The sequence below is a fragment of the Stegostoma tigrinum genome, chromosome 8, assembly GCF_030684315.1.
Source record: "Stegostoma tigrinum isolate sSteTig4 chromosome 8, sSteTig4.hap1, whole genome shotgun sequence".
In the NCBI taxonomy this organism is placed as follows: Eukaryota; Metazoa; Chordata; class Chondrichthyes; order Orectolobiformes; family Stegostomatidae; genus Stegostoma; species Stegostoma tigrinum.
Genome location: NC_081361.1, coordinates 87,072,992 through 87,095,798, shown reverse-complemented (window position 1 = coordinate 87,095,798; position 22,807 = coordinate 87,072,992). Strand labels below are relative to the sequence as shown.

At 43.6% G+C, this 22,807-nt stretch overlaps 1 protein-coding gene across 4 annotated transcripts in view; it reads right to left on the bottom strand.

Moving 5' to 3' along the window:
- tgfbr3 (transforming growth factor, beta receptor III) overlaps positions 1–22,807 on the bottom strand; it is a 193,169-nt gene that overhangs the window by 75,272 nt on the left and 95,090 nt on the right. For all 4 annotated transcript variants that reach the window (XM_048539072.2, XM_048539074.2, XM_048539073.2 and 1 more), the window contains exon 4: positions 15,630–15,767. In XM_048539072.2, the coding sequence (XP_048395029.1) occupies positions 15,630–15,767 (138 nt within the window). The remainder of the gene's footprint in view (positions 1–15,629; positions 15,768–22,807) is intronic.

Here is a 22,807-nt window from a genome sequence, read left to right as displayed (position 1 = left end):
GTAGATGGGGGTGCGGCTTGGGGTGGGAGGAAGGGATGGGTGAGAGGAAGAACAGGTTAGGGAGGCAGAGACAGGTTGGACTGGTTTTGGGATGCAGTGGGGGGGGGGGGGGGGGGGGAGAGATCTGGGCTGGTTTTTCACCTGCACATCTGCAAATGTGGTATACTGCATCCACTGTACCCGGTGTGGCCTCCTCTACATTGGGGAAACCAAGCGGAGGCTTGGAGACTGCTTTGCAGAACACCTCCGCTCAGTTCGCAACAAACAACTGCACCTCCCAGTCGCAAACCGTTTCCACTCCCCCTCCCATTCTTTAGATGACATGTCCATCATGGGCCTCCTGCAGTGCCACAATGATGCCACCCGAAGGTTGCAGGAACAGCAACTCATATTCCGCCTGGGAACCCTGCAGCCATATGGTATCAATGTGGACTTCACCAGTTTCAAAATCTCCCCTTCCCCAACTGCATCCCTAAACCAGCCCAGTTCGTCCCCTCCCCCCACTGCACCACACAACCAGCCCAGCTCTTCCCCCGCCCCACCCACTGCATCCCAAAACCAGTCCAACCTGTCTCTGCCTCCCTAAAATGTTCTTCCTCACACCCATCCCTTCCTTTCACCCCAAGCCGCGCCTCTATCTCCTACCTACTAACCTCATCCCACCTCCTTGACCTGTCCGTCTTCCCTGGACTGACCTATCCCCTCCCTACCTCCCCACGTATACTCTCTCCACCTATCTTCTTTACTCTCCATCTTCGGTCCGCCTCCCCCTCTCTCCCTATTTATTCCAGAGCCCTCACCCCATCCCCCTCCCTGATGAAGGGTCTAGGCCCGAAACGTCAGCTTTTGTGCTCCCGAGATGCTGCTTGGCCTGCTGTGTTCATCCAGCCTCACATTTTATTAGCTTGTGTGTGTCTTTTTGGCTTTGCTCTCAGCAGAACAGACCCATTTTCTCCTTTTCAAAGATATGTAAACTAGGTGTAAACATTAGCTATTACTCCTTCACTGCTGTTATCACAATCTTTGTTTTTTTTCTCACGGCACACTCACCATCTGTTCCACTTGCTGCTCCTTTCCGCTCTGTCGCCAGCATAAAAAAAAATCTTCTAGCTCCTTTCAGTTCCAAGGAGTCATACTGGGCTTGAAACATTAACTGTTTCCCTGTCCACAGATGCTGCAGACCTGCTCAGTTTCTTCAGCGCTTTGTTTTTGCAACTGAATCACTTGCATCAAGTCACTGTGCAAATCACCATATCTTTATTTAATTTCCAACAATATGCTAATCAGGGACAGTACATCATTTCACCACAACACACCACAGCACCAGTTTATCATTCATGAAAGTTCAATCAGCCACAATGGTTGCACTGCATTCATAGAACATAGAGCAGTACAGCGCAGAACAGGCCCTTCGGACCTCGATGTTGCGCTGACCCGTGAACTAATCTAAGCCCATCCCACTACGCTATCCCATCATCATCCATCTGCTTATCCAAAGACTGTTTAAATGCCCCTAATGTGGCTGAGGTAACTACATTGGTAGGCAAGGCATTCCACACTCTTACCACTCTGAGGAAATAACCTGTCTTTGACATCTGTCCTAAATCTATCACCCCTCAAGTTGTAGCTATGTCCCCTTGTACAATCTGAAGTCATCATCCTAGGAAAAAGACTCTCACTGTCCACCCTATCTAATCATCTTGTATGTCTCTATTAAATCCCCTCTTAGCCTTTTTCTCTCCAACGAGAACACACCAAAGTCCCTCAGCGTTTTTTCATAGGGCCTGCGCTCCAGGCCAGGCAACATCTTGGTAAATCTCCTCTGCACCTTTTCCAATGCTTCCATATCCTTCCTGTAATGGAGCGACCAGAACTGCATGCAATACTCCAAATGAGGCCACACTAGCATTTTGTACGGTTGCAGCATGACATCACGGCTCCGGAACTCAATCCCGCTACCAATAAAACCTAACACACCATAAGCCTTCTTAACAGCACTATCAACCTGGGTGGCAACTTTCAGGGATCTATGTACATGGACACCAAGATCCCTCTGCACATCCACACTACCAAGAATCTTTCCATTGACCTGGTATTCTGCCTTCCTATTATTCTTCCCAAAGTGAATCACCTCACATTTATCCGTACTGAACTCCATTTGCCACCTTTCAGCCCAATTCTGCAGTTTATTCAAGTCTCCCTGCAACCTGCAACATTCTTCCACACTGTCCACCACTCCACTGACTTTACTGTCATCAGCAAATTTAATAACCCATCCACCTATGCCTGCGTCCAAGTCATTTATAAAAATAACAAACAGCAGTGGTCCCAAAACAGATCCTTGAGGCACACCACTAGTGTCCTGACTCTAGGCTGAATATTTTCCATCAACTACCACTTGTTGCCTTCTTACAGAAAGCCAGTTTCTAATCCAAACTGCTAAATCTCCCTCAATCCCGTGCCTCTGTATTTTCTCCAATAGCCTACCATATGGAACCTTATCAAACGTTTTACTGAAGTCTATGTACACCACATCAACTGCCCTTCCCTCATCCACATGCTTGGTCACCTTCTCAAAAAACTCAATGAGGTTTGTGAGACACGACCTGCCCTTGACGAATCCATGCTAACTATCTCCAAATCAAATTGTTGCTTGCTAGGTGATTATCAATCCTATCTCTTATAATCCTTTCCAAAACTTTTCCTACAACAAACGTAAGGCTCCCAGGTCTATATTTACCTAGGTCATCCTTACTGCCCTTCTTGAACAAGGGCACAACATTTGCAATCCTCCTGTCCTCTGGTACTAAACCTGTAGACAGTGAGGACTCAAAGAACAAGGCCAAAGGCTCCGCCACCTCTTCCCTAGCTTCCCACACAATCCTTGGAAAAATCCCATCTGCCCCAGGGGATTTATCTACCTTCAAACCTTCTAGAATTGACAACACCTTCTCCTTACTAACCTTAATCCTTTCAATTCTAGTAGACCGTAATTCAGTCATCTCCTCTAATATTCTCCTGTTCCTCAGTGAAAACAGATGAGAAATAATCATTTAGCACCTCTCCGATCTCCACAGGGTCCACACACAACTTCCCAATTCTGTCTTTGACTGGCCCTATTCCTACCCTAATCATCCTCTTATTCCTCTCATACCTATAGAAAGCTTTAGGGTTCTCCTTTACTCTATCTGCTAATGTCTGCTCATGTCCCCTCCTTGCTCTTCTTGACTCTGTTTAAATCCTTCCTCGCTAATCTGTAACTCTCCATCGCCGCATCTGAACCATCTCGTCTCATCATCACATAAGCCTCCCTCTTCCACTTAACAAGAGTTACAATTTCTTTAGTAAACCAGTGACACATTTTCCATACTCTTACAAGGCAAGGTGATGCACAAATGAGACAAAAGGAACTAACTTGAGGAAGGTTGGTATGTTTGCATGTCCTAATCTTCAGGGGAGGAGCTGCTGGCCATTATGGAGATGTCCCTTGCTGTGATGGTGGCCAGTCGGAGGATGCAAACCAAAGACGGCAACATTTTCATACACAATCTTTTGCATTCACCCACCCTTCATTCCATACTGTCTTCCATTTGCAAGCTGCAGATGGTGTAAACATCTCTTGCTTTCTCCTAATCATAGACAACACCTTTTCCCTCTTCAATACCCTAGAACTACCACCTGGTCAGGCAGAGAGAGTAATGATGAAGACACAACACCATCATCCGATTTCATATATACAGTTACTAGCTGACACTGTGTGAATCTTTTTTTAAAATTCATTCACCAGCATAAACTTGGCAAATGTGACATAGTCTGGATAAATGTGAGGTCATCCACTTTGGTCACAAAACCAGAAAGGTAGATTATTATCTGAATGGCAGCAGTTTAAGAAAAGGTGAGTTGCGAAGAGACCTAGGTATCATGGTGGAAGAGTTGCTGCAGGTTGACATGCAGGGGTAACAGGCAGAGAGGGAAGCTAATAGCGTGCTGATGTTCACAGTGAGAGGATTTGAGTATCAGAGCAAGGATGTCTTGCTGCAGTTATTCAGGGCCTTGGTGAGGCCACACCTTGAGTACTGTGTGTAGTTTCGTCTTTCCTCAGATTAGGAGATCATTCTTCCTACTGAGGCAGTTCAGCAAAGGTTCACCCAGGCTGAATCCCAGGATGGCAGGACTGACGTAGGAGGAAAGACTGGATTGACAGGGCTTGAATTTGCTGGAATTTAGAAGAATGAGGGGGAATTTCATAGAAACATATAAAATACCAATGGGGCTGGACAGGCTAGATGCAGGGAGAATGTGTTATTAAGTTTGCAGATGACACTAAAGTCAGTAGAGTGGTGGACAGTGTGGAAGAATGTTGCAGGGAGACTTGGATAAACTGTAGAATTGGGCTGAAAGGTGGCAATTGGAGTTCAATGTAGATAAATGTGAGGTGATTCACTTTGGGAAGAATAATAGGAAGGCAGAATACCAGGTCAATGGAAAGATTTTTTGTGGATATGCAGAGGGATCTTGGTGTCCATGTACATAGATCCCTGAAAGTTGCCACCCAGGTTGATAGTGCTGTTAAGAAGGCATACGGTGTGTTAGGTTTTATTGGTAGAGGGATTGAGTTCCGGAGCCGTGATGTCATGCTGCAACTGTACAAGACGCTAGTGCGGCCTCACTTGGAATACTGTGCACAGTTCTGGTCGCTCCATTACAGGAAGGATGTGGAAGCAGTGGAAAAGGTGCAGAGGAGATTTATCAGGATTTTGCCTGGTCTGGAGCGAAGGTCTTATGAGGAATGGCTGAGGGACTTGGGTCTGTTCTCATTGGAGAGAAGAAGGCCAAGAGGGGATTTAGTAGAGACATACAAGATGATCAGAGGATTAGATCGGGTAGACAGTGAGAGTCTTTTTCCTAGGATGATGATGATGTCGGCTTATACAAGGGGGCATAACTGCAAATTGAGGGGTGATAGATTTAAGACACTTGTCAGAGGCAGGCTCTTTACTCAGAGAGTGGTAAGGGCATGGGATGCCTGCCAATGTAGTTAACTCAGCCACATTAGGGGCAATTAAACAGTCCTTGGATAAGCATATGGATGATGACGGTATAGTGTAGGGGAATGGGCTTAAGATTAGTTCACAACATTGAGGACCGAAGGACAATACAGCGAGGATTGGCCCTATGTTCTATGTTCTAATGTTTCTGATATTGGGGAAATCCAGAACAAGGGGTCACAGTCTACTAACAACAGGTAAGCCATTCAGGACTGAGATGAGAAAGAATTTCTTCACTTAGTTGTGAATCTGAGGAATTCTCTCCCATAGGAAGCTGTTCGGGCCAGTTCATTAGATATATTCAAGAGGGAGCTGGACATGGCCCTTGTGGCTAAAGGGATCAAAGGGTATGGGGAGAGAGTGGGAATGGGATGCCAAGATTGCACGATAGTCATGATCATATTGAATGGTGGTTCAGGACTGAAAGGCTGAATAGACTACTCCTGCACCGATTTTCTACATTTCCATTTTTCTAAAAGCATAATCTTCACCCGGTGAAGCACTGGAGAAGATTGAACTGAAGCCTGGGCAGGGTGCAATTACAGTGCTTATGTCAGTTTTCTCGAGAATACGATCTAGGAAGGTCAACTTCTTCCTTCCTCTTCCTCCTATTCCTGCTCCTGCTCCTCCTCAGCAGCAGGATGCTGTATAGTTGGTAGCTTGAGTGTCCCCTCCAAGTGACGAAGTTGTGCAGTATGCAAACCACCACCAATCCTGAAGTAATAGCCAGAGGAAATTATCTGTAATTGGTCTGTATGCAGTTCATCATCCCTTTAAATCCCTTTGTCTTGCTGCTGAATAGCTGTTTGGCTGCGCCAGATTAATACAGAATGCCCTAGTTCAGATTCCACCTACTCCAGAAATGTGACAGCATGTGTGAACAAGTTGGTTGAAAATATTTAGGACATTAGCTGGAGCAGTGAGCTCTAAACCTGCAACGCTGTTGTTAAATGAGCATGGCACCCTCACTGATAATGACTTGTCTGATCTACAGACTTCTGTGAATCTTCACTGCCTGAAAGCAAACATGCTCACTAAAACAGCACTGGTGGGATATATGATCCTAGCATTTGCATGCACCACAAATGCAATTTTGAAGCTGCAAGTGCACTTGAAGCACCTCAAAAAAAGCTCAATTTCTCCACATGGGGGCATGTCAGAGTGTGATGCTGTCTGGAGAGGTGGTGTGGACTTGTTGGGCCAAATGGCCTGATTCCACACTATAGGGATTCTATAATTCTCCCCTACAGAATGTTACAAGTTTATGTATACTTAAGTATTATTCATTGGTTTTAAGTAATACCTATTACTAAGCTCGTACATAACATGTGCAAAGCAGTCATTTACTTGTGTGGGAGTTTAGCATAATTAGTATACATGTCTGAAACATGATGTTTAATATAAATTTTGACTCAGTTAAGTAGATTTGGTATTTATTCTAAGTACACACTGAATACATTCCAGCTATTTCTAACTTATTCGGACCATCAATTTATGGTTTCAACAAAACAGTACTTCTGAGTTAAAACTGCAGTTTAAAGAAATAGTAAAGCTTTACACAAATAATTTCTACAATATATTTATGTTTTTCCATGTGTCAATTGACATCTGGATGCATTTAAAACACGATCAAAAGTTCATCTTCTGATTTGAAGATAAATGCTATGCAGCAGCAACAAACAACACTTGTTTTTCAGCAAGTTTTGTCACCATGCCAAAAATCTGGTGTCAAATATCAGGACACAGCAACTTAATAGTGCAGATTCAGTTTAAGAAAGGCCGATATACTGTGCCAATACAACTAGCATATGGTAGGTTTTTAATAGAGGGAATATTTTGAGGAAGGGTTACCGGACCCAAAACGTTAACGGTTTTCTCCTCCACAGATGCTGCCAGACCTGCTGAGCTTTTCCAGCAACTTTGTTTTTGTTCCTGATTTACAGCATCTGCAGTTCTTTTGGTTAATATTTTGGAGTCATAAATAATGAAGCAATGGGGCGGCATGGTGGTTCCCTAGTCAGCACTGCTGCCTCAGTGCGAGGGACGCAGGTTTGATTCCACCCTCGGGCAACTATCTCTGTGGAGTCTGCACATTTTCCCAGCATCTGTGTGGGTTTTCTCCCACAATTCAAAAATGTGCAGCAAGGTGGATTAGCCATACTAAATCACCCATTGTGTCCTTGGGGAAATGCAGAGTTACAGGGTTAGGGCAGGAAGTTAGGATTGGGGGGGGGATGCTCTTTGGAGTGTCAATGTAGACCCAATGGGCCAAATAGCCTGCTTCTACACTGTACGTTGATGCATGGCAAGTATTTGTATTTGTACCACGCAAGTGTCAGGCAATGACTATGTCTAAGGCGGTAAAATTTGACCACTTTAATATTTAACGGCATTACTGTTGCTGAATGCCAACAACATACTTGGAGCTGCCATTTATGAGAAACTCTTCAGAACCAGCCTCTCAAAATCTGTGGAAATTCAAGCACATCAGATGCCTGCTGTATAAAATAGTCTACTTCTTGATTCTACAAATCTTTGATAGTACTTCAAAAGGCACAAGTCAGGAGTATGATTGAATATTCTCACCATGCAAATGCAACCATACTCAAGGAGCCTGATAACATCCAGAACACAGTAGTCCATCTCCTCAAGAATCAATCATCTTAAACTCCCACTCCCTCAGCCACCAGCACGCCAAGGCTTCAACACTGAGACTCTGGTTAGACCACATCTGGAATTTTATAAGCAATTGTGAGCCCTGTATCTAAGTACAGATGTACTGGCCTTGGAAGGGGTCCAGATGACGTTCACAAGAACGATCCTGGGGATGAAGGTCTTATCTTATGAGGAGCAGTTGAGGACTCTGGGTCAACACTCAATGGAGTTCAGAAGGATAAGGGAGGAATCGGATTGAAACTTACAGAATACTGAGAGGCCTGAACAGGTTGGAAGTGGAGAAGACTTTTCCACTAATAACACTGACTTGGATATTAAGAGTTTTCAAAAGAAAAATAAGGCAAACAAGTCAGTGTGATAAGGGGAGACTGTTTAAAAATATGGAGAACATACTTAAAAAGTAAATTAAGAGGGCAAAGACGAATCATGAAATAACACTGGCAGGTGGGATCAAGGAAAGCCCCAACACTTTTTATAAATATATTGAAAGTAAGGGGGGTTAGGACAGAAACAGTGGGAGCTATTAGAAACCCAAAGGGTCAACCTGTGCATGCAGCCAATGGATGTGGGTGAAATCTTAAATTAATACTTTTCGTCTGTACTCAGAGGAGAAAAACATTGTAGCCAGGGATTTCAATTAGCATGGTGATATTCTAGAACACATTAAGATTAATAAGTTGGAGGATTTAGATGTTTTAGTGTGTATACATGTGCATAAATCCCCAAAGCCTGAGATGTATCCCAGGCTGCTTTGGGAGGCAAGGGAGGACATTGCTGGGGCGCCATTGGATATACTTAATACTTCGCTGGCCATAAGTGAAGTGGTAGATGACTGAGGGGCAGCAGGAATAGGCCACTTAATTACAGACCAGTTTTAGTTTGCTGTCAACAGCAGGGAAATTATCAAAAAAAATTCTGAAGGACAGAACTAATCAGTACTTGAAAAGGAAGGTATTGATCAGGGATAGTCAATATGGATTTACCGGAAGATCCTGTCCGACTAATTTAACTGAGTTTTTTGCAGACGTGACTAAGTGTATTGCTGACAGTAACACAGGTGATGTGGTTTACATGTATTTCAGAAAGGCCATTGAAAGGTTCCAGTTGGAAGGATGGTCCAAAATATAAGAACACATTGAATCCAAGGAAAGTTGGCATGGATTCAGGAGGCACAACACATCCAAGGTAACTTCAACTCTGTGGTCATGATGGAATCAATTATTCAGATACTAGATAGGAGGAAACTGATAGGCAATGGTGAGACAGCAAAGTGATTCTACATGTAATGAAATTTTCAAAGGTTTAAGAAACAGGCCAGTTAAGATAATCACTTGCAACTGGAAGGTCAAGAGTACCACGGATAACCGCCATCACCATCCCAAGGACTGAGATAGGCTCTGTACGCAATCATACAAATATGATAAGGATGCCAGCTGCTTCTGCATGCCAAGTAAGCATTTCCCTGACTGCAAAATTCGTGCTGAAACTGTCTGGAACCTGACTCCTATTGAGGAGATTTACCGAGGAAGGTTCCATTTAGAAATTTTCCATGTTTACTAAAAGCTCAAGATGTCTGAAACGGAGCTTGAAACAGAGCTCCTCAGGCTCTTTATTCATGTGTTCTCATCAACTGGTTGTCTGGAAAAGGTAGAGATGAAGCCCTTTCAGACAGTGGTGTTCAACTTCTGAGAAAATGAAAGAAGGACGAGAAACCAAAGATCAATATTTTACACCAACATAATATGCTTTCTATCTGGAAAATACTTTTTGAGAGGCTTCCATATGCTAGCTGAAAGGGCTAGTCATCGGCATCTTTGATACCTTTCCAGTATGTTGGGCATACTGCCTGAATGATTGTGGGCAACCTGTCTGCTTCGAATTTTCCTTTCCAAGAAGCTTGTCCAGAAAATGCTGCAACTCCTGTCCATTTGTAATGACTAGACAGCATGAAAAGGGATGTTTCTAATACTGACTTAGCTGAGCTATATCTACATCCTAACCTAAAATATCTTCATATACTGGACTGAGGGCGGAAAAAAAGTGCCCACTAAGATGACCATTGGCAAAATACATTAACTCTCCATTGATTATTAGGATCCAGAAGGGGAAAAATAACAGAACTTGGAGACAGTGTTACAAAACAGATCTAGTACTGAGTACTTTATCATTAACTGCAATCAGCTAGTTTTGGTTTATAAGGTGTGTAATCTAGAGTTGTTGATTCAAACAGATTTCCCATATAACATAATCCATATTCTCCTGGGCTTGTTTTTCTTAAAAACTTTGTTAACCTTTTCCTACCAGATCCCCAAATAGTTTGTTATCAAATGTGAATTTCTGCAGACTTTCACAACTGAGGTTTGGGTACATTTAAGCCGCAATCAGCAAAACAGCAGAGGTATTTGAGGTAATAAAACATGAGGCTGGATGAACACAGCAGGCCCAGCAGCTTCTCAGGAGCACAAAAGCTGAAGTTTTGGGCCTAGACCCTTCATCAGCTGGTGGTGAATGGAGTGAATTTTGGAGGTGAGGACAGTGCATCATATAAATGGTTTCTCTCTGTTGGATGGTGTCAAATTCCTTGAAGCTGCAAACATCGAGTCAAGTAGAGGCCATCTCATTACATCCCTGACTAGTGCCCTGTAGGCTGGGAGCAGACCTTGGTGAGGCAGGTGGTGAGTTAGTCATTGTAAAATTCCTACACTTTGACTTGGTCTTGGAGCCACAGTACTTTTATGGTCAAATTAAGTCTCTGGTCCATGGTAACCCATTCCCCTAGAATATTAACAGTAAAGGTTCAGCAATGGTGATGTCACTGAATGTAAAAGGTGATTCTATTCTCTCTTGTTGGAAATAGTCAACACTCTGCAGAATGAAGGATATTTGCCAGGGATCCAGCCCAGATGTTGCATATCACCATGCATAAAAACACATGGGAAATAGGAGCAAGACTAGGCTTTTCACTGTGGTGAGCCTGCTCCGCCATGTAATATGGCCATGGCTGATCAAACACTATTTTGCCTTTTACTCACACGATGCCCACAACCCTTTATCAAACTCTACTTAAAGCATACTTAAAAGACTGAACTTCCATAGCCTTGTGGAGTAGGCAATTCCAAAGATTTCCAACCCTTTGTGTAAAATAATACAAACTTTCTTCTGAGTGACATCTCCCTTATTTTCAAATTTGGTCTGTTCGAAAATCTCTAACCAGGAAACACTATACTTCTATCTACACTGTCTATCCCTTTAATTATTTTGCAGGTTTCAATGAGCACTTCTCATTCTTAAAAACTCCAGACAGTTCAAGCCCAGTTTGCCCAATCTCTCTTCACAGGTCGGTCTCACCATCTTGGGAACAAGCTGGTAAATCTTTGCTGCACTCCTATGGCAATATCATCCTTCTTGAGATAAACAACACTAACACTACTCACAGTATTCCAGGTATAGACTAAGCAAGCTCCTTTTCAATTGTGTAAGAGTTCACTGTTTCTGTACTCAAAACTCTTGCAATAAAGGCCAACATTCCAGTAACCTTCCTAACAGCTTGCTGAACCTACATGTCAGCCCTCATTAACAAGGACATCACAGTCCCTTTGCAGATCTACATTTTTCAAACTCTCACCATCTACAAAATACTTTTCGATCTGTTCTTCCTACCAAAGTGGACAGCCTCACATTTTTCCACAATGTACTCAGTCTGCCACGTTCTTGCTTATCCAATCACAGCTTGTCCAAATCCTCCTGAAAACATTTTACATCTTCACCTCAATACTCATGACTGCATAGCTTTGTATCATCTACACAGTTGAAATCAATTTGATTCCCACGCCCAAATCTTTAATACATATTTTGGACAGCTGGGCCCAAACACTAATCCTTGAGGTACACCACTAATTCCAGTCTGCCAACGCAAGAATGACCCATTTATTCCTACAGTCTTCTGTCTTTTAGCCAAATTAACACATGCCAGTACATTATCTCTTATAATGTGCTTTAATTTTGCAAAAACCCACCCGTGGGGGAACCTTACCAAAAGACTCTGAAAATCCAGATAAACTATGCCCATCAAATCCTCTAGTAATTTTGTAATGTCCTCAAAAATTAACCAATAAGCTTGTCAAAAATGATTTTCAATTTGCAAACTTATGCAGACTCTGCCAAGTCAGATCTTTTTAATTCAAGGGTCCATTTATCACATGCTTTACAATTGGGAAATTGCCTGAATATACCATTGATGCAAGGTTAACAGATTTATCATGCCCTTCTTCTCCCCCTTCCTTTCTTAAATAGTAGGGTAACATGTGCACAATTTTAAAGCTGCAGGAATCATTGCTGATTCTATAGAATTTTGGAAGATAATCAACAATGCACCAACGATTTCTATAGGCATCTCCTTCAATACTTTGGGATCTAGGTTCCTGTGGATTTACCAACTTGTAGCCCCATTAATATCTCTAATACAACGTACTAATTTTCACAAATTTCCTTCAAGTTCTAATTTTCTTCAGTCAAGCTAAATCTATTTTTTTTAATATATATTCTATAATTTGGCATCCACAGACTTCTGTGGTGGAGAATTCCACTAGCTCACCATCCTCTTAAGAAAATTCTCCTAATTTCAAGCCAAATGGTCTACTGCAAATCTTGAGACTATGTCTCTTTGTATGGAACTGCCAGTCAGGGAAACATCATCTCTGCATCCAGACTATCCAGGCCTATCAGAATTTTGTATGTTTCACTGAGATCCCCTCTCATTCTTCTAAAAACCAGTACATACCGGTCCAGTTCACCTACTTCTCCAATGACAAACCTGCCTTCCCAGAAATCAGTATGGTAAATCTTTGATGTACTCACTCTTTGGAAAGTATATCTCTTCATAGACAAGGGAATCAAAACAGCAAAACTCCAGCTGTCGTCACCAAGCCCCTGTATAGGGCCAGTAAGACTTCCTTGTGCCTGTTTGCAAACCGTTTTGCAATGAAGGCTAATGCACCAATTACCTTCCTAACAGCTTGCTGTACACTTGCTTTCAATAATTAGCGCACAAGGACATCCAAGTTTCTTTCTTTTTAAAATCAAACTTTCCCAAACAATCGCCACTTAAACAGCATTCCCTTTAAGCTGGATGTCTGCACTCCCCAATTGTCATACCAACGCTGCTTTTGATTTCAGAAGTTCCTGTTATACATGGGCTTCGAAGGTTCACACAGAAGAAAGGAAAGAGGCAACACAGCATTTAAATGATACTCTGCCATTCTGTTTTTCCTTTCAAAGGAATAACTTCACATTTTTCCCCCTGTTATACTGCATCAACCATGTATTTGCCTATTCACTTAGCTTGTCCAAAATCACCTTGAAGCTTCTTTAGGTCTTCTTAATCACTCTCAATCCCACCTAGCTTTGTGTTGCTAGCAAACTTAGAAATACTACTCTGTTGGAAATCTCCTCGGGGAAAATCGCTGATATGTAATATGAAGAGCTGGGGCCCAGGCACCCATCTCTGGAATACCCCACAAGTCACCACTGTCCACTCCAAAACAATCCATTTACTCACACTCTGTTTCCTGCATGTTAATCATTTTCCAATCTATGCCTGTACATTAACAACAATCTCATTTGGTTTGATGTTGCACAATAATTTCTTATTTAGGACACGATAAAAAACATGCTGAAAATGCAAACACAACACGCTCTCATTCTCTTTCATCTATTCTTCCAGTTACATTCTCAAAAAATTCACAGTAGCTCTATCAAACAAGCTTTCTCTATCATAAATCTAAACTGACTGTAATACCTTTGGTATTTTTAAAGCGTTATTACATCCTTTGTAATGGACTCCAACATTTTCCCTACCATGGTCAGTAATTCCAGGTTTTCACCTTCTCTCTTAAAAACAGAGTTCACATTTGCCACCCTCCAACTGACTGAAAATGTTCCAAAAATCAACAGAATTTTGGAAGATGGCGGCCAACACATTCACTTTCCATGGCCACCTCCCTTAGTACCCTAGGATGGGCTAGTGGTATTATCACTGGACTATTAATCCAGAGACCGAGATAACATTCTGGGGACCAAGGTTCAAATTCCGCTATTATAGATGGTAAAATTTGAATTCAATAAATAGCTGGAATTAAGGGTCTAATGATGACCATGAATCCATTGTCACTTGTTGGGAAAAACCCATCTGGTTAACTAATGACCTTTAGGGAAAGAAATTGCCATCCTTACCTGGTCTGGCCTACATCTGACTCCAGACCCACAGCAATATGGCTGACTCTTAATTGCTCTCTGGGCAATAAATGCTGCCTATCCAGCAATGTCCTCATCTCGTAAATGAATTTTGAAAAATCACGCACTGGGGATTCATCAGCTTTTACTCCCACTAATTTTGCTGGCAATTTTTGGTTTTAAATACTAATTTTTTTCAACTCCTCATTCTCAAAAAACCTTTACTTATACCACACATTTGGGAAATTTCCTCTGTCTTCTTCTGTGAAAACAGAACAAAAGTAGTGTCTATTTTGAAATGAAAACAAATATTGCTGATGACAATCAGCAGGTTTAACCAGGTCACTGGGCATATTTAAGACAGTGATAGATAGGTTCTTAAATAGTAAGGGGATCAGGGTTAGAGGGAGAAGGCAGGAGAATGGGGTTGAGAAAAATTTTAGTCACAATTGAATGGCTGAGCAGACTTAACAGATCGAATGACCTAATTCTGTTTCTACATCATATGAACTTTTGATGAGTCACTGAACTCTAAATGTTAACTCTGCTTTCTCTCCACAGATGCTACCAGACCTGTTGAGTTTCACCAGCAATTTCAGATTTTGTTTCAAAACAGCAACTACATTTGCTCTGTCTTCACAGAAGACACAACAAACTTCTCAAGTGCAAGGCAAGCAAGGGTCTTTTGTGAATGAGGAGTTGAAGGAAATTAGTACATTTTTTTAAAAAATGGTGCTCGCAAAATGGAAGTGAAAACTGAAAAATCCCCAGATATCAGAACTGGTTCGTCATAAAACCGCATTCTTCTAGAACCTAGTTTCTTCCTGTGGCTGAGATAATGGGAACTGCAGATGCTGGAGAATTCCAAGATAATAAAATGTGAGGCTGGATGAACACAGCAGGCCAAGCAGCATCTCAGGAGCACAAAAGCTGACGTTTCGGGTCTAGATCCTTCATCAGAGAGGGGGATGGGGAGAGGGAACTGGAATAAATAGGGAGAGGGGGAGGCGGACCGAAGATGGAGAGTAAAGTAGATAGGTGGAGAGAGTATACGTGGGGAGGTAGGGAGGGGGTAGGTCAGTCCAGGGAAGTAGGTGGATGGGGGTGCGGCTTGGGGTGGGAGGAAGGGATGGGTGAGGGGTAGAACAGGTTAGGCAGGCAGAGACAGGTTGAACTGGTTTTGGGATGCAGTGGGGGGAGGGGACGAACTGGGCTGGTTTAGGGATGCAGTTGGGGAAGGGGAGATTTTGAAACTGGTGAAGTCCACATTGATACCATTAGGCTGCAGGGTTCCCAGGCGGAATATGAGTTGCTGTTCCTGCAACCTTCGGGTGGCATCATTGTGGCAGTGCAGGAGGCCCATGATGGACACGTCATCTAAAGAATGGGAGAGGGAGTGGAAATGGTTCGCGACTGGGAGGTGCAGTTGTTTGTTGCGAACTGAGCAGAGGTGTTCTGCAAAGCGGTCTCCAAGCCTCCGCTTGGTTTCCCCAATGTAGAGAGAGCCACACCAGGTACAGTGGATGCAGTATACCACATTGGCAGATGTGCAGGTGAACCTCTGCTTAATGTGGAATGTCTTCTTCCTGTGGCTGGCTTCTTGTTCTGTGCGATAATTTAATGCACTTGCTTTAAGAAAAATGCAGTCACATTTACAGAAATTGTTCAACTTACATGGAACAAACGCTGTACTCCTGGTGCCAGTCTTTCTGCCTTTATGATCCACAGCACAGGTCTGGGAGAATTCAGCACAAATACCAAAGGCTTCTGATGGACTTCAACAGAGAAAATGGGTCTCAAGTTCAGTGTCACCTATAGAGATGGAGCGAAAAAGAAATAGCATCATTTTAGTGCAGCAAGTTTGTTCTTTCGTGTAATACTCTTTGCACAGTTTCATGTAACTTTCATTACTGCTCCTATTGGGAACGATCAGTGCTCTAGAAAGTAGTTTCGTCACAAAAAAATTGTGGACAAGATTTTTCGCAATAAGATTTACCTAGTTTCCTGATTTTAAATTGTGATTTAAATAATGTTTGATGAACTACGAACAATGGAGAATAGAGGACGTTATTGATTCAGTATTATATTTCAAATTAACTTTGTGATGAACCATGTTTTTCATCTCATCACCAAGTTGCTAAATCTTTCACAAAACAAAATTGATAACACTGCTCCTAGGTATCTTGCAATGGTCAATGTCTCCTTGACAAGTTTTACTGCTCTATAGTAATTTTCTTATTTTGATGACCAACTCAACAAGTAGGGTACCCAAGTGCGGCATATAATTAACATGTATATAAGAACATTAGTAGGCCATCCAGCCCCTCGAGCCTGCTCTGCTATTCAAGATGATCATGGCTGACCTGTGATCTAATTCCATATGCCTGCCTTAGGCCCCTGTCTCTTGAAATCACTGCATAATAAAAAATTGTCCATGTCAAATTTAAATTTGACAATTGAATTAGCATTGGCCACAATTTGAAGAAGAGAGTTCCAAACTTCTACTACTCTTTGCATGTAGAAGTACTTTCTAATATCGCCAAGCAATGGCCTAATTCTCAGACTATGTCCCCTGGTTGTAGAATATTCAGTGTAAATGGTATCTTGATATACCTTGTCTTTCCCTGTTGATATCCTGAAGACCTTGATTAGATTACCTCTAAATTCTAGAGAATAAAGGCCTAATTTCTCCTCATAACCGCTGAAGTCCCGATATCCTCTTTGTAAAGATGGTGTTGAACTCATCCAGGGCCAAAACACCCTTTCGAAGGTGCGGTGCCCAGATCTGCTCATGGCACTCTGAAGTGGGGACTAGCTAGGGTTTTGTCTCACTCTAGCATTATGTCTGTATACTTATATTCCAGCCCTTTAGTTATGATTGCCAGCATTCCATAAGCCTTCTTGGCTATTTTCTGCACCTGTTCATGGCATTTGAAAGAGCTATGCACCTGAAACCTCAGATCTCATTGGAGATCCAATGTATTTAACTTTATGCCTTCTAGTTTAATTTTACTAAGATACAGCAGGATGGAACACCAAGAATGTATTCTCAACATACAAAGCCAGCTACTTAAATGTAGTTTTATAACATGATAAATTGAATAATTACTACTTAAAAGTTTTAACATGCAATTATAGTATTAATGGACAATAACTATCACAGGCAAATGCCAGGTTTTAGACTAACAACTGCATTCAAAGAAGTTGTGCTTTTTAAATTACGATGCTGAAAATGATGTAGTATGATATTGGTCATCTGGCGTAAGCTGTGTTCCTCTGCTGTGTTTAGCTTTCAAAGTTGTCCCAAAAGGGATATGGCTGAAAAGCTTCCATTCATCCAGACAAGATCTGTCTTCACAACTAACCATTCTCACTTCCAGTTAGATAGTATTTTAGTAAATCAGTGAAGAGTGTATAATGCACTGCAAATTTAAGGCCACAACAGAACCAAATTCTGTAATGCTTTCTTCCCTAACAGTCATGCCCTACTAGGATCTTTTTGTTGACTTGATCATTAAGTTACAACCACTTGATATTGTGATCCTAAGCTTTTTTTTCTAAACATGACTTTAACATACATGATCACAAGGATTAGAGCTGTTGTAGATGCTACAATGCAGAGATGTGCTTACTGGGAAGAAATCATGAGATCATGAAGGCTCTGTAAACCTTGGGGGTTACTTACAAATATTTGTTTGCTCTGTATTTGACAGAAAGGAAAATTACATTAAGTGTATCACAAAACTCTGACATCAAAATCAGTGCCTATAACTCAAAGATTTTCAGCCACTTTCTGTTATTTCCTATGCTCCATACAGATTCCGTTTGTCAATTCTACTCAGATAATAGCAACAAAATCAGAACAAACTTTTCTTCAGAGGCCCCATAATAGACATACTTAATGTCAAAAGGCCAAAGACAGCTGCATAAGTTTCTGTTTCCCAGGAGATGATGGTTTCATGGAAGACTGAGAATTGCCACAGCAACCAAACTATAAAAACAATTCTGAGTCAGGCCGCCAAATTCTGTAAAAGTAATTTGTATTGTATCACAACAGCAAGACAGAAATGTTGAAATGATCAAAGTAAACAAGGCCATTAAAATGTCATTTTGTTTCTACCTGAAAAACAAGTCACAACCTGGAACTGTGTTAGAACAGATGAAAGCAAGTGCAACCAATTTGTAAGCTGACTAAAGAGTTTCCACTGACAAGAGTCTAGTGATAAACCCCTCGGTGGATTATGCATAACAACTATTCCAAATTTACATTAATCGACTGGCTTGGAAACATTCTTCGTTATATCAAGTTTCGCTGCAACACAGGCTGTCTACACTTCAACAGCTGTTGCATGCTGAACTACAAAAACTTATTTTCAGACAAATATTTCTTTAGAAGTCATACAGAAATGAAATGTTTTAGCCATGCGGTAATGATACAAAATATCTTACACTGAAATGCTAAGGGAGACTAATGGATGTAACAAAAATGGTAAAATGTATTTTCCTGACATTATGTTATTACCGTTTAAAAGGTATCTAACAAACGTTCATTAAATGATACCAATTGGAATATCACAAATTACAGTTGCAGAGTGCAGATCCACACGTATCCAAACATATTACTGCAGCCTCTTCATACATACATATACAGAGAAATCTATGCATTTGAAGTTTTGTTGCAGCCCTGCCAATCTACATTTTATTGTTCTTCACTGAAATGTGATGGCATGTTTGAAAGCTCATATTTTCAAACTCACATTGTCTACTGTTTAATGTATTTTGATAGATCCTCCAGCAGCAAGAAAATCTGTTTTTTTAAAATCTTCCTTCCAGTATTCCGACTGTTCTACTTTTAATGTTTCATTTCCTCACATTCCCCTGAGACAACTCCTTTGCAGCCTTTTCGCTCTGACAAATGTGTCTCCTTTCTATAGCCACTCAAAGTTGGTTCTGAGTAGATGGACCATGAGGAAAGGCATACTGTAACAAAAGGCACTGGACTGAATTTGCATCTGATTACAAACTAGGTTTCCTTCTGCTGATAGTGTCCCATATGATGGTTTTTCAAAAAAAAAGATTCAATATCGTTGGTAAAGATGGAATAGAACAGAAGGGTGGTCATAAGTTAAACATGGAGTAGCAATATACAAAATGTTGTGGCACAGTGGCTCGCACTGCTGCCTCAGCACAAGGGACCCAGGTTTGATTCTACCCTTGGGCAACTGTCTGTGTACAGTGTGCATGTACTCCCCAAGAGGGCATGGGATTCCTCCGGGTGCTCTGGTTTCCTTCCACAGTCCAGAGATGTGCAGGTTAGGTGACTGGTCACACTAAATTTCCCAAAGTGTCCTGGGATGTGTAAGCTAGATAGATTAGTATGGGAAATGCAGAGTTACATGGATAGGATCGGGGGTGGGTCTGGGTGGGATGCCGGGCCAAATGGCCTGTTTCCACACTGTAGGAACACTACGGCTTATAAAGGGAGGTTTGTTCAGAGTATGTATTCACCAAAGGCAATGATAGAAGTTCTGAATGTGCTTTAGAGGTTACCTTCAGACAAGAACTATTTCTAGTGTATTTTATAGGGTGTTTCACATCAACCTTAATTTATTATATCTTTGCTTGTGGGCCTGCTTGTCTGATTCAGCAGTGCATCCTTCAACATCCCCCACCAAAACCCGTGACCTCTCGCATCTAGAAGATCAAGGGTATCAGGTCCATGGAGATATTACAACAGATGATTTACAAATGTCTGATTTATGAGCACTCATACTTACACGTGATTCTACATAGGGGTGTATTAATATTAAAGGTTTGACAGACGAATGTTTCATTGTACTTACAAATGTGTATTGTCCTACATTGTCTTCCAGCTTGTACAAATCAACTTATGAACTGACTCAGAAATTGAACCCATAGTAATCCAGACAAAGTATTTACTGCAAACCTCTCTCCAAATTACACGCCATACTGAATAAAAACCAAAAGAACTGTGGATACCGTAAATCAGGAACAAAAACATAAGTTGCTAGAAAAGCTCAGCAGGTCTGGCAACATCTGTGAAGAAAAATCAGGTTGTAGAAGTGAGTTTGCTCGCTGAGCTGGAAGGTTCATTTTCAGACGTTTCGTCACCTTTTTTTTTATTTGAAAAAATATACTTTATTCGTAAGATGTACAAAAAATAAAACATATTTACACACCTACCCAGTCATGCAAGCCGCTCCGGGTTACCCAGGGGGTACATACACCAACTAAAGGAAAAAAAAACAAAACAGAAAAAAAAAACAAAGCAAAGAAAATACCCCAGCAGTCGTCACCCCGCACAGTCCCAGTTGGCCCCCTGACTAGTTGGGGAAGGCGCCAGCTGGGCCCAGTTACCAGATAGGATTCTTTTCCCTTTTCTGGACGAGGGGGCTCATACGGTGGTCTTTCCCCACCGCGCCTTGGCGGCGGCTGCCCCAAGCTTTAGCGCGTCCCTCAGCACGTAGCCCTGGACCTTGGAGTGCGCCAGTCTGCAACACTCGGTCGGGGTCAGTTCTTTCAGCTGGCAGACCAGCAAGTTGCGGGCAGACCAAAGAGCGTCTTTCACCGCATTGATGGTCCTCCAGGCGCAGTTGATGTTGGTCTCGGTGTGCGTCCCCGGAAACAGCCCGTAGAGCACGGAGTCCCGCGTCACGGAGCTGCTCGGGACGAACCTCGACAAATACCACTGCATCCCCCTCCAGACCTCCTGCGCATAGGCACACTCCAGAAGGAGGTGATCAACAGTCTCGTCCCCCCCGCAGCCACCTCGAGGGCAGCGTGCGGTGGTGCAGAGATTCCGGGCATGCATAAAGGATCTCACTGGCAGAGCCCCTCTCACCGCCAGCCAAGCAATGTCCTTGTGCTTGTTTGAAAGTTCTGGCGATGAGGCATTCTGCCAAACGACTTTGGCAGTCTGCATGGGGAACCACACGACGGGATCCACCCTCTCCTTTTCCCGAAGGGTCCTGAGGATACTACGTGCTGACCACTGCCTGACGGCCTTGTGGTCAAAGGTGTTTCCTTTCAAAAATTTCTCCACGCAGGACAGGTGGTACGGAACGGTCCAACTACTCGGAGCGTTCCGTGGCAACAAGGCCAGGCCCATCCTTCGCAACAGCGGGGACAGGTAGAACCTCAGTAAGTAGTGACACTTGGTGTTTGCGTACTGAGGATCTACGCACAGCTTGATGCAGCCACACACAAAGGTAGCCGTCAGGGCGAGGGTGGCGTTCGGTACGCCCTTTCCCCCATTTCCCAGGTCTTTGTACATGGTATCTCTGCGGACCCGGTCCATCCTCGACCCCCAAATGAAGTGGAAGATGGCCCGGGTGACCGCAGCGGCGCAGGTCCAGGTAATAGGCCAGGCCTGCGCCACATACAACAGTACCGAAAGCCCCTCGCACCTGACAACCAGGTTCTTACCCGCGATGGAGAGGGACCGGAGCGTCCACCTGCCCAGCTTCTGCTTAAATTTGGAGATACGCTCCTCCCAAGTCTTAGTGCATGCCCCAGCTCCACCAAACCAAACACCCAGCACCTTCAGGTAGTCTGTCCTGACGGTGAAGGGGATGAAGGAGCGGTCGTCCCAGTTCCCGAAGAACATGACCTCGCTCTTACCCCTATTGACTTTGGCACCCGAGGCCAGTTCAAACTGGCCGCAGATGTCCAACAGCCTACTCACCGACCGACGATCGGTGCAGAAGACGGCGACATCATCCATGTACAGGGAGGTCTTGACCTGAAGGCCTCCGCTGCCTGGGATAGTCACGCCCCTCAGGCTCACGTCCTTCCTGATGGAGGCGGCGAAGGGCTCCACACAGCACACGAACAAGGCAGGAGAGAGCGGGCAGCCCTGCCTGACTCCAGATCTAACAGGAAAACTGTCTGATTCCCACCCGTTGATCGAGACTGCGCTAACGATGTTGGCGTAGAGCAGCTGGATCCAATTGCGGATGCCCTCCCCGAACCCCAATTTGGAGAGGACGTCCCTCATGTAAGCATGAGAGACCCTGTCGAAGGCCTTCTCCTGGTCCAGGCTGACGAGGCAGGTGTCCACCCGCCTGTCCTGTACGTAGGCGATCGTATCCCTGATGAGCGCGAGGCTCTCAGCGATCTTCCTGCCCGGCACAGCACAGGTTTGGTCAGGGTGAATCACCGACTCCAGGACAGACCTGACCCGGTTGGCAATGACCTTGGCCAGGATTTTGTAGTCCACGTTCAAAAGTGAAATGGGACGCCAATTCTTAATTTCTTCCCTCTCCCCCTTCCTCTTGTAAATGAGGGTGATGATGCCCTTCCTCATGGACTTGCACATTTCCCCTGCCCGAAGCGCACTATCGTACACCTCCAGCAGGTCCTGGCCGACCAGGCCCCACAGAGCAGAATACAGCTCGACCGGTAAGCCATCACTTCCGGGAGTCCTATTCCTCTGCAAGGACTTGAGGGCTCTGGCCAGCTCGTCCAGGGATATCGGCCGGTCCAGCCACTCCCTCGTGCCGTCGTCTAAGACCTCCGTGATAGACGACAGGAACGACTCGGAGGCCGTGCTGTCCGTGGGCTTCGTGTCGTACAGTCCGGCATAGAAGGATCTGCTGATCCTCAAAACGTCGGGCCGAGACGACGTCACCGAGCCGTCGTCCTCCTTCAGCCGGCTAAGCACAGAGCTCTCTTTGTGCACCTTCTGAAAGAAGAAACGCGAGCACGTCTCGTCCTGCTCCACGGAGCGGACCCTGGACCGGAAGATTATCCTGGAGGCCTCCGCGGCGAAGAGCGAGGCTTGCTGGCCCCTCACCTCGCGGAGGTCCTCCGTGACATCGACCCCCATCAAC